This window comes from Prionailurus viverrinus, chromosome B4, assembly GCF_022837055.1.
Source record: "Prionailurus viverrinus isolate Anna chromosome B4, UM_Priviv_1.0, whole genome shotgun sequence".
Taxonomy (NCBI): Eukaryota; Metazoa; Chordata; class Mammalia; order Carnivora; family Felidae; genus Prionailurus; species Prionailurus viverrinus.
Window position 1 is genome coordinate 74,253,465 of NC_062567.1, and position 12,486 is coordinate 74,265,950.

General features: G+C 38.4%; 1 protein-coding gene across 11 annotated transcripts in view; it reads left to right on the forward strand.

The window, feature by feature from the left end:
• Positions 1–12,486, forward strand: part of LARP4 (La ribonucleoprotein 4) — a 66,336-nt gene that overhangs the window by 2,986 nt on the left and 50,864 nt on the right. For 6 of the 11 annotated variants that reach the window (XM_047865009.1, XM_047865017.1, XM_047865015.1 and 3 more), the window contains exon 1: positions 159–312. The exons of 4 other annotated variants lie outside the window; for them this stretch is intronic. In XM_047865009.1, the coding sequence (XP_047720965.1) occupies positions 295–312 (18 nt within the window). In that variant the 5' untranslated portion in view covers positions 159–294. Of the gene's footprint in view, positions 1–158; positions 313–12,486 lie in introns of those variants that run through there. One more of the 11 variants, XM_047865019.1, reaches the window with a different exon arrangement.

Consider the following 12,486-nt stretch of genomic DNA (forward strand, 5'->3'; position numbering starts at 1 on the left):
CTGATGATAGTACATCCCATCCTGCTGCTGGAAAAGGTAGCGCAAAAGTTGAGCGCGCCGAGGGGGTGTCTCTTCTCCCGGAAGCAATTGTTTTCTAGAACCGGAAACAGTTGCTCTTTCAAGGGAGGTGGGACTGGGCGGGTCGGGCCGCAGCGGCTGACGGCGGGGGAGGAGCCGGGTCCACTGCCGGGTGGAGGGGCCAGGCGAGTGTCCTTATCCTAGCGATTGGGGCTCGGGCCTGTAAGCCCGTTGGAGTCGCGGCAGCGAGAACGATTGGGCCGAGCGGAGGAAGACATGTTGCTCTTCGTGGAGGTGAGTGGACTTGGTAATGTCGCCCAGCTGTGAGGAGAGCAGGAGTGTGGAGGCGCCGGCCGGTCCCACCGCCATGTGACTTTCCAGGCCGTACACGCCGCGGAACCGGCAGATAGGCTGACACAGCACCTGGGCCGTGCAGGCCTGCGGCTCCCCTCTGCGCTCTCGCAACACTTTAGGAAGCTGTGGGAAGTGAGGGCCGTAGTGGGAGAGAACTGAAGGTGGAGAATCGAGGCTTGTCTGGTGTGGCGTGAGGGTCTGAGGAAGGGGGAAATGTCCCATATGGACCTCCGAGAGGAGGCAAACAGGCCGGGGGTGGGGGGGGGAGGGCGGGGGCGGAGTCTACGGAGAAAAGGGTAATCAGGTGGGCGCGTGGGTGGGGGGGTGGGGGAAAGCGAGGTCTCGCGGGGCCCTCTGGGAGGGAAGCAAGCAACATGTGGGGCCGCGGAGGGAGGAAGGTGAAATTCTGTACAAGTATGTTGAAGAGAAAGTTGAAAGCTTTTTCTTAGCACCCCCCACCAAATTTTGTTTGGTCCCCGTCCCTAAGTCTCTGGAACGTTCTGTGGGTGGAAAGCGAATTACTGTGAACGGAGGAGACGCCGATAGGCTTTGGAAGCCTTGAAAGGCACCGCTTTGACCTTTTGTAAAAGTTACTCAGGCAGTGGCTCCGTGATGAGGGGTTGGTTTTATGAACGGATAAAAGCCCTTATACAAGGAAAATTCCAAGAATGAGAACAGCCTAGTCTGGGGAAAGCCGGTTTTTATATGTTGTTTAACAATGGAACTACTTTTATTTTAACTGGAACGTCTGCTGCTGGCCTATTTTGGTTTTGAAGGTGGTGGATACCTGCCTTCCACAAATACGAGGTTTAATTTCTCTTATTTCTGTCTTTCTCTTGTGTGCAGTGAGCATCAGCTGACTGCCTGGCTAATGCTTTGAGTAGATTCCAGATCATATTGTTCTTGCATTGTGAAAACGTCAAACCAGCAAAGCTGCAACTTCGCAACTTGGCACTTGTTAACTATGCCCATAAAAAGAATCTTTTCAATGAGGGAAGGAATTTACAGGTTGTATAATTGATCGAGAAGCCGGGCCAGTCTGTGGCAGGTTTTTTTTCCGGAGGGAGGGATGGATCTTACTCCGTAGTATTCCAGCATAAAGTAAATACATGGTTTAATTTTTTTTTTTTAAATCTGACAACGTGTAGCTGATAAATTTGAGATCTTTACATTGGGTTTTAAAGGGACAACTACCTTACAGTATGTCCAGCATTGGTAACAGACATTCATTGGAATATTCCAAGTAAATCATGAAAAGACTTGAAATTACTGAACCCATTCTGTTTACCGTTTTTTATCCTCATTGTAGGTTTTTTGTTTTTTGGGTTTTTTTTTTTTTTTTTTGCTTTTGGGTTTTTGTTTGTTTTTTGTTTTTTTTGTTTTGCAGGATAAGAAATCAATATGATTTTAAACAGTGCCAGTTTGTATTAGGAGCGTTGTGCCATGCAAATGCTTTAGGTTTTAAGTGTGTATGTGTTCTGCTGGGCAAGTGAATGTGAAGTTTTACTTACATGAACATGAATTCCAAAATAAACTTTTGAGTTCCAAATGATTCCTTTGGCTTTGTTAAAATGTGATCTTTAATAAGAGCTCCGTTTATTGAGTGTTTAAGCTAGCTCCTCTCCTTTCTCAAAACAACTGCAGCGTTTTACAGATGAGAAAACTGAGGCGGAGGGGCGCCTGGGTGGCTCAGTGGGTTAAGCGTCCAACTTCAGCCCAGGTCATGATCCCACGCTTTGTAGGTTCGAAGGTTCGAGTCCCACGTCAGGCTCTGTGCTGACAGCTCACAGCTCGGAGCCTGGAGCCTGCTTTGGATTCTGTGTCTCCCTCTCTCTCTGCCCCTCCCCTGCTTGCACTCTGTCTCTCAAAAATAAATAAATATTAAAAACAAACATAGCTGAGGTGGAGAGGTTAATAACGTAGAAGTAAAGTAGTGGATTTAGGATTTAGATACAGGTCATTCTAATGTCAAATCCTGTCTCTTATTAAACTGTTACGTGAAATTAATATTTCCATTAATCATTTTCTTTGTGAATCAGCATGTGGTTTTTAATTTTTCTCCCATGAGTTTTTGAAAACAATGTCACTAAACATTTGGGGCTGAATATATGGTATTAAAATAAAAAAAAAAACAACACACTGGTCATTTTGTGTGTTTACTCATATTTGATCCTTATAACTATAGGAATAACCTGTAAGATTTAGAAATTATTCTGAGTGAACCAAAGCTCAGTTTGATGTTTAAGGTCATTCAGGTGGGGGGCAAATTATGTGGGGGGCTAAAGTCTGAAGTCTGGCATCTAGAATACAAGTCTGTGACTCCAGAACTTATTTTTTGCACTTTCCCCTAAGCCAGGGATCCTTAATCTGGGTCCTTAGATAAACTTAAGGAAGTCAGTGAACTTTGCTGAGGAAGAAAAAATTGCCTGTTTATTTTCACTAGCTTCTAATTAAAATCTAGAATTGAAAATAATGGAAATTTCAATGGATGCTACAAGAAATATTTTCATATATTGCAGTTTTTGCATGTATCTTGAAATACTGTTCATTAGTCCTTGTTACTGTATGTTTAAAAATCTTGTTATTTAGGGGTGCCTGGGTGGCTGAGTCCGTTGGGTGTCCTGACTTCAGCTCAGGTCATGATCTCACAGTTCCATGAGTTCGTGCCCCATGTTGAGCTCTGTGCTGACAGCTCAGCCTGGAGCCTGCTTCATTCTGTCTCTTCCTCTGTCTCTGCCCCTCCCCCGCTGGTGCTTTTTCTCTCTCTCCCTCCCCCTCCCTCTCTCTCTCTCTCTCTCTCTCTCTCTCTCTCTCAAAAATAAACAGTAAAAAAATGTTTTTTAATCTTGTTATTTAATGCATCAGTAAAGAAGCACATTTATTACTAAAGTAGAAATTTTAAAATATTTTGGTAACTGTAACATAATTGGTTTGTTTTGTGATTCTGTGCATTTTAAAACTTAAAAAACATATTCTGAGAAGAGATCTGTAGGTTCATTGGACTACCAAAGAGGTCCATGGCCCAAGAGAGGTTAAGAACCACTTTACTATAAACCAGGTTGCTTATGGATCATCTCTGGTGGGACTTCTCTAATCTGGAATCGGGAGTCCTTTGCAGTTGTGTTCAGAATTTTGTGTGCATTCTTCTTGAAAGACCCTGGCTTAACTAATTTATAACTGGAAAATAAATGGGATAGATAATAGTAACGATAGTACCACTATAATAATAGTGGTGTACACCTTTGTTGTGCTTACTGTGTGTCAGACCTATTAACTGTTTTTGCATGTATACATTTGTTCAAACCTGCCTGTGAGGTAGGTAGAATTGTTGTCTCCATTTTAGAGATAAACTAAGGCACAGAGAATATAAGAAACTTGCTCAGGATTATACAGTTAGTGAATATTGAAGCTAGAATTAGAATCTAGCTACACTGCAATAGAAATCTATAGGCAGACAGGGAATCCTATTTTAAGTAGCACTTAGATGTAACTTTTTTTAAACTTAGTCTTGCAAAGGGCTGTATTGACTTAAGTAGTTTATTGGTTTTTTTCTCTGTTCTGAAGGAGACAGATACAGTGTCTGGCTTTCTGAGAAGAGGTAAAAATGTTTGGATAACTCATAAATAAACATTTAAAAATTTTGTCAACAACAAAATGAGGGGGGCCTGGATGGCTCAGTCAGTTAAGTGTCCAACTTTGGCTCAGGTCATGATCTTGTGGTGCGTGAGTTCGGGCCATGTGTCAGGCTCTGCTGACAGATCAGAGCCTGGAGCATGCTTCAGATTCTGTGTCTCCTTCTCTCTCAGCCCCTCCCCCACTCATGCTCTGTCTCTTTCTCAAAGATAGATAAAACATAAAAAATATAAAAAATGAAAAAATAAAATACAGATAACATAGGGGCGCCTGGTGGCTCAGTCAGTTAAGCTTCCAGCTCTTGGTTTTGGCTCAGGTCATGTCTCACAGTTCCACTTGGGATTCTCTCTCCCCTTCTTTTTCTGCCTCTCCCTCTTGCATGCTCTGTCTCCCAAAATAAATAAACTTTAAAAAATAAGTGAAATATAAAATACAGAAAATCGAATTATCATAACCATTGTTAAGTGTATGTGTAGTTCTGGGTTGCTAAGTACATTTACATTGTTGTGCAACCATCACCATCCACATCCAGAATTCATCTTACAAAACTGAAACTATACACATTAAACAATAACTGCCCATTTCCCTCTTTCTCCAGCTCTTACATAATTTTAAAAATAATTTATCTGATTCCTAAAGTTTTTTTCTTTTTTTAGGTAATATTTTAAATTTTCGGTTAACCTTAGAATTTGAGATAAGTGGGATAATTTACCTAGGTAATTTTCATTTGTTTTATAGTAATCATAATGTGCCTTTTTTTTTTTAATGTTTATTTTTGAGAGAGAGAGGGAGCACACAGGCGAGTGAGCAGGGAGGGGAAGAGAGAGGTCGGACACTTAACTGACTGTGCCACTCAGACCCCCCATAATGTTGTGCCTTTCACCCCAGATACAGTACTGTTTTTTCCTGTTAATTTAAATTTGTTTATTAAAAGTTATTAGATGACTGAAAATGGTTTTTTAAAAAATGACTCAGAAGAAGAAAGTGCCTAAACAAGTTTTGAAATGATTGCCAAGAGAAGTTATAAATAAGTGAATAGTGGTTTTTGAACAACTTGGTTTTGGAATATTTATTGGAGGTAGATGCAGAATTTAAACACGAATAAAAATGTTGTCAAGTAGAAATATTTTCAGATGCAATGGACTGAAAATGAAGTAGGAATTGTTGAAATGTGAAAAGTAGAATAAAATGCTTAGAAATGAACATAAAGATGTAAAAGTACCTTATGGTGCTTTAAATTACAATGAACTGGTTCACAGTTTTCTGAAAAACTAGAAGCTAGGGATATTGATATTCAACTATTTTGTATCAGTGTGGGTTTGTTTGGGCTATCAGGCAGTTCCATATTACTTCCCAGCTAATGGAATTGATCCTTAATTCTAGATGTGAACGTTTTTCAAATCTGTGATTTTGTATTTCTACCTGGGAGCTTAAAAGATTTTGGGGGTGCCTGGGTGGCTCAGTCAGTTAAGCATCTGACTCTTGATTTCAGTTCAGGTCATGATTTCATTTCATGGCTCATGAGTGAGTTCGAGTCCCGAGTCGGGCTCTGTGTTGACAGGGCAGAGCCTACTTGGTATTCTCTCTGTCTCCTTCTGTCTCTGCCCCTTCTTCTCTCCTGTACACATACACACACACACACACACACACACACTCACTCACTCTCTCTCTCTCTCTCTCTCTCTCTCTCACTCACTCACTCTGTCTCTCTCTCAAATAAATTAAAAAAAAAAAAAAAAAGAGTTTGACCCTGTAGTTGAAATGGGGTCTGAGTCTTTACTGCAGAGGAGCGGAAAGTGGAGGAGGTTGAGAAACTCTAGTTCAGCTATCATTGTGAAGTCATAAAAAAAGATTTTTAACCTCCTCTTTGAAGATCCTTAACTGAACATGGAAACTGACTCTTTAGCTCTGAAGGTGTTCATAGTATTTTATTTTATTGTTTCTGTATTCGTGTTTTGCTTAAATTTTGTTTTCTTTAACGTTTAATTCTTTTTTTTTTTTATTTTTTTTTATTTTTATTTTTTTTTAATTTTTTTTTTTTTCAACGTTTTTATTTATTTTTGGGACAGAGAGAGACAGAGCATGAACGGGGGAGGGGCAGAGAGAGAGGGAGACACAGAATCGGAAACAGGCTCCAGGCTCTGAGCCATCAGCCCAGAGCCCGACGCGGGGCTCGAACCCACGGACCGCGAGATCGTGACCTGGCCGAAGTCGGACGCTCAACCGACTGCGCCACCCAGGCGCCCCTTTAACGTTTAATTCTTGAGGGTGGTTTCTAGGCTTGAAAACATTGTAAACTTTTGTATTATGCCCAGTGATTTTTCTGTAAGGGTTTTGGAATCCTAGGTTCAAATGTTAGTTATATGACCTTAGACAAGTGACAACTTGTGGGAACCTCAAGTTCCTATCTGTAATTTGGGAATAATAATCTTTTCAGACAAAGTCAGGTAGTTCATGATGTTTATGGTGTTTATGTATTAAGCCTTGTAACACAGTCTAGAGATGGGCTTGACCCACAACTATCATTTGATCATCATTGCTATTCTATTGTGATGTAAATCGTCCAGTGTGTAAATGGTAGGCTTCCAAAATTACTGAAATTTGTGCTTGATTTGTTGAACATTTTTGGAAAATTTATTAAAACTACATGATAATGGCACTGGTAACTGCAAAAATTGATTTAAGAGATACCAGGGTGTATAATATAGCCACCTGGGGTGGCTCAGTTGGATGAGCGTCTTGACTTTGATTCAGGTCATGATCTCGCAGTTCATGAGTTCAAGCCCCACGTCTTTTCTCTCTCTCTCTCTCTCTCTCTCTCTCTGCTCCTCCCCTGCTCAGGCTCTGTCTGTCTCTCAGAAGTAAATAAACATTAAAAGAAAAAAGAGATATATACCTTTAAAAAAAAAAAGAGATACCTTTTTGAGTTCTAATTCGAGCCTTGTTACTAATTTACCCTGATTCTGGGTAAGCCAAACAGAGTAATTATCTTAATTTAAATTTTTTATGGTTTAAGAGTATACTTTTAATTGGGCAGGTAAAAGTCTTAAAACAAGAATGAGGTTTGCAGTATGTTAAAATACAGATTCATTTATATGCAAAATTTAAAGGAATACAAATGATAAAATGCAAATAGGTCATTTGTATTTCCTCTTTTAGAAATTTTTTTCTAATGTACAAGTATAGGTAAATGTAAGGAAAAGAAACTTTTGAATATCATATACTCATGTCTCTTTTCTTGTCTGTTAAGTTGTAACAGAGCCACATTTTTAAGCCAAACTTTAGTTCAGGAAATATCTCTTTATTTATAAGTGAGTGGCTCTACCTAAACCAAAGACAGGGGGGTACTTTAGGTGAATATTACTAGAGGTAGGATATGAACTGTAGACTTAAAGCCAGACTCCGAGGATGAGGAGTTAGGTTTGGTTTGGTTTATATATTACTGAGGCAAGAGAAAAGCATTTTCTGTGTCAAAGCAGAAAAGTCAGGAGTAATCCAGGGTTTGTGTTGTACATAGTTGGCCAGTATTTCATCCTGTTAGTTTTGGAAACTATAAAATAGGTAGTGTGATCACATCTCCCATTTTGCCCTAAGTAGTTATAACGTACACCTGTATTCTGGAACAAATGTCCCACCCTGTTTCATTCTCAAAAACGTCCTGATTTGTATGATAACTTTTAATTTTTCAGAAGAGACAAGGAATTCACTGTGTGCTTATTGGCAGTTTCCCCCCCATATCACTACCACAGTGCACATAAGTTGGTACTAAAATATTTGTTGTTGAATTGGCTATGAGAAATGTAAATTTGTAGGATTTACAAAAATTTGCTGTTAAGCAAGGTAAGAGAAATACAGGATTATTCTAGCCTTTTGAGCTAAGCAAAGGAAAAAATAGGGCAGTCATTAATAATAAGATACATTTATCTACAAGGTTGCATAAACAAGTGGTTAAGAACAGTGCACTGGGGACAGGCTGCTGTTCAGGCTCTGCCCCTTTCTAGTTGTATGACCTTAAGCAGGTTGTTTCACCTCTGTTTATCCGTTTTCTTACGTATAAATTGAGGATAGTACTAATATATGAGTATAATGTTAACATATCACATAAGGTTATTAAGATTGACAGTTAATGTAAAGTACTTAGAGTAGTATCTGGTATACTAAACATTACACATGAGCTGTTGCTTTCATATACACTTATGAAAAGTAGCTCTCATTTCAGTTTTCTGGTGCTGACTTTACACTTTTTTGAAAAGGATTATTTTTTATTTTTAATTAAAAAAATTTTTAATGTTTATTTATTTTTGAGAGAGAGCTAGAGAGAGCACAAGTGGGGGAAGAGGCAGAAAGAGAGGGAGACATAGAATCCCAAGCAGGCTCTGGGCTCTGAGCTGTCAGCACAGAGCCCCACACGGGGCTTGAACCCACGAACTGTGAAATCATGACCTGAGCTGAAGTCAGACTGTTAACTGACTTGAGCCACCGAGGTGCCCCTGAAAAGGGTTATTTTGATATTTAATATTGATATTTAAAGTTAGGGGATTTTTAAAATTTCATTTGTGTAGTTAACCATTGGCTTGATCAGATGACAATTTGAAGTAAAATGGCTCAGTATGTCTAGGACTATTTAAATTATGTAAAAAAAAAAAAGTGCATTATAAAATGCAAGATCCCTAGATTCTTACGCACAGAATTTGAGAAACACTCGTTCAGCATTTATTCATCCATCGATTCATTCAGCAAATGTTATTTGTTGACCTCCTGTGTGCTAATCATTGTTCAGGGTGCTAGAGAGCAGTTGACTGGTTTACCTTACACAAAGTCACCACCATTGTGGAGCTTGCTGACAAAATAATTCAGGTAAAGAAAAGTGCTTTGTGATAGAGGGTAAATTTTATTGCATAAAATGCCATGAATATTACTTTTTTTTTTTTTTTACTGAAAATTAACTGTGGCCCTAGGATAGAAAATTACCTTGATCCTGAGGTAGAAATTAGTGCAGAGCTGCATTGACTTCTGCCCTCAGAACCCTATTAAACTGGTGGTGTATCCATATTTTCTGGGTTATTAGCTAGTCTAGGCAGAACTAAACCAAGGATCATTTGGCTTGGTGAGGAGGTCTATTATATTCCTTAGGTAGTATATAACTGGTTGTCTTAAAGTTTTCTCTGAGGTAACTAACTGTAGTGTAGTGGCTAAGAGCCACTGTAAAAATGTATTGGCAGACTCTCCCTACTGCTGAGGTGAAATCCTGCCTCTGCTTTATTCGCTTTGCAACGTTGGGCAGATTACTTTAAAAAAAAAATGTTTTTTTAACGTGTATTTATTTTTGAGAGACAGAGAGAGGCAGAGTATGAGCAGGGAAGGGGCAGAGAGAGAGGGAGACACAGAATCCAAAGCAGGCTGCAGGCTCCGAGCTGTCAGCACAGAGCCCGATGCGACGCGGGCCCGAATCCACAAACCGCGAGATCATGACCTGAGCCGAAGTCGGACGCTAAACCGACTGAGCCACCCAGGTGCCCCTGGGCAGATTACTTTTAGGTAAAATAACTTTTTTCTTATCTGCAAAATGTGTATGATAAAAATATTTAACTGAAGTTGTTAATGAAGATAAATTGAGTGTTCCATAAATGTTAGTTGTTGTTCTCTGTCAGAATGGGTGAAAAATTTCCAGTTTAATTTTCCATTTTTATTTTCCATGAAATACCCCTAAGCATCTTCTAGTAGGACCCTGAAGTTTGTATTGGATGAAATGACAGGTGTTTTGTGTCTTTTTTTTTTTTTTTTTTAAGTACTTGTAATTTAGTGGTCTTCTCAATATTGGAGATAAAATTAAACCTGGATGATTGATTTGCTTGAAGCAAATTTAATCAGTTTATATACTTTATTTTTCAGTATTTGTAGGGTTAAGTGACATGGAATTTCTATTTTCTGATAGTAAATAGGTAAGCGAAACAAATGGTTATGTATGACCAAAGACATGGTTTTACCACATTCATGATGACTGTTTCGGACTCCTGTTACCTTAAAACTGCTTATATGAGCGGAAGGTATCATTTTTGCCATGAACTTGATGTCTCTCATTTTTCCCTTCATTTTTATCTCTTCCCACCCACATAGGATAAATAAAATGGCATAAAATGGACCAATAATGAAGACCACTTTTGGCTTATTTGGTGATGACATGTATTGCTTAGAAATAGAGGTGGTGATTTTTCTGTCAGTTTTATGGACTGACGATTTGGATGTTTTTGTGGTGATTTTGGCAGATAGTTTCCAAGTGCATTTGTACAGTTTATATCTTTTGATAGATGTTTTATGTGACTGTGTAGCTCAGGGGCTTACTTCTGGTTCTGTGGAAGAAAAGGATTTTGATGGAATTCTTTTGACAAAGTTAACCAAACATGGTTATCAAGAATTAAAATGAGAAAATAAGTCGTTGTTGCAGTTACCTGCCTTGTCAGATTCATTACTGTGTTTTAAAAACTTTATCCTAGAAAAACACAACAACTTCTTTTGTTGGACGTTTTCAGTTTCCAATTTTTCTTTATGTGGAGTAATTCTATATGGGGCACTCTTGTATATAAAGCCTTTAGGTTAAAATTCACTGCAGTAGGTCAAAGAGTGAACATTTGAAAAGTTTTTTGTATCAGTATTGACAAATTGCTTCCCAAAAGTGTTAGGACAGTTTTTACTGTTGCCCAGTTTACTGTATCTTTGTCAGCACCGGGCATCCTAATTTATAAAAATTCACCATTTGGATTAAAATGAAATAATTGATTCATTTTGCATATCTTCAGTGACTAGTGTGATTGAATGTTCTTCCATGTTTATTAGCTGTGAATTGTCTTTTTGCTTGTTTATACTTTTCTTACTTTCTTTGAAGACAATAGTCTTTTATGTCACTTGCCTAGGATGATTTTCCCAGTTGATGTGTCTTTTATTTTGGATGTTAGACGTTTCATTATCTATTTATTGATTGTAAAAGTAGTAGATGTTAATTGTAGGAAAATCCAGAAAAGCACAAAAATGAGAATAAAAATGCTACTGCTCAGAGATAACCACTTATAACATTGACTTTTAGTCTCTCTAGTGTTTTCTGTGCTTGTGCATTATTTCACAAAATTTAAAGTTTCTTTCATAAGGTAGCAGCTTGTTTTTTATTCTAAGTTTCTGTGAACATTTTCACTGCCTTCTACGATATTTCCCCCCATTTATAAAAATTTTATTTTGGAATAATTATGGATTCACAAGTTGCCCAAAAACCATACAGGGTGGTCTCATGTACTTTTATGCTCAGTTTCTCCGAATAGTAACACCTTGCCATAACTATATAAATGGCCAGCAAATTGATATTGTTACAGTCCACAGAACTTACTCATATTTCACCAGTTTTACATACAATATGATTTTAAGGCTCTGGGATAGTCTTTATATGGCTGGACTACAGTTATTGAACAGATCCTCTGTGGTTGGTGTCTTAGTCCATTTGAGCTACTATAACAATATCACAGACAAGGTAGCTTAAAAAATTTATTGCAGATAGCGATGCAGTAAACCTAGGAGTGCATACATCTTTCAAAATAGTGTTTTCATTTTCTTTGGGTAAAGACCCAATAGTGAAATTACTGGATCATATGGTAATTCTATTTTTAAAAGAATGTATATTTTTAAGGCTTTTGATAAACATTGCTAACTCTTAGGAAAACTGTATGAATTACAGCAATGAACTGTTTGCTTCCTTTTATACTTGTCAAAATGACATTAAGTAGTTCAATAGGTAAAAATGATACCTTGCAGTTAACTGTTCCTGTTTGTCCTTTGTACATTTTCCCTGGAACAGGAAGACCTAGTTTTTCCCTTTCTCGAGCCCAGTGCTTAGCTTTAGAACACATGTGTAAATAAACTATTATTGTGGTTAGCAAAATAGAGGTGTGTGCAAATAATAAGAGGGAAAGAAGAAGTAATGACCAAAGAAATGAAGTCAGGTGCCCAAGATTTGTAGAAACTATAAGGAGTTATGGTAGAGTAGGCATTATGTCTTTAAAAATGAGGAAGCTGGAGGGACTCCTGGATGGCTCGGTCAGTTAAGCGTCCAACTTCAGTTCAGGTCATGATCTCGTGGTGTGTGAGTTCGAGCCCCATGTCAGGCTCTGTGCTGACAGCTCAGAGCCTGGAGCCTGTTTTGGATTCTGTGTCTCCCCTTCTCTCTCTCTGCCCCTGCCCCACTCATGCTCTGTCTCTCTCACTCTCTCTGAAAAATAAACAAACATTTAAAAAAATTAAAAAATAAATAAGTGAATAAAATGAAGAAACTGGGGCCAGTAATTGCGTAATTACTGGATGGCAGAATAAAGTTAATTTTTTTGTTGTTATACCACACTTGTCTTTCGGGTGTTGGAATGACTCTCAATTTAGCTTCATGAAGACAATATTGATACTTTTTTTTTTTTTAAAGAAATATTATAAACTAGATGTTCTGGA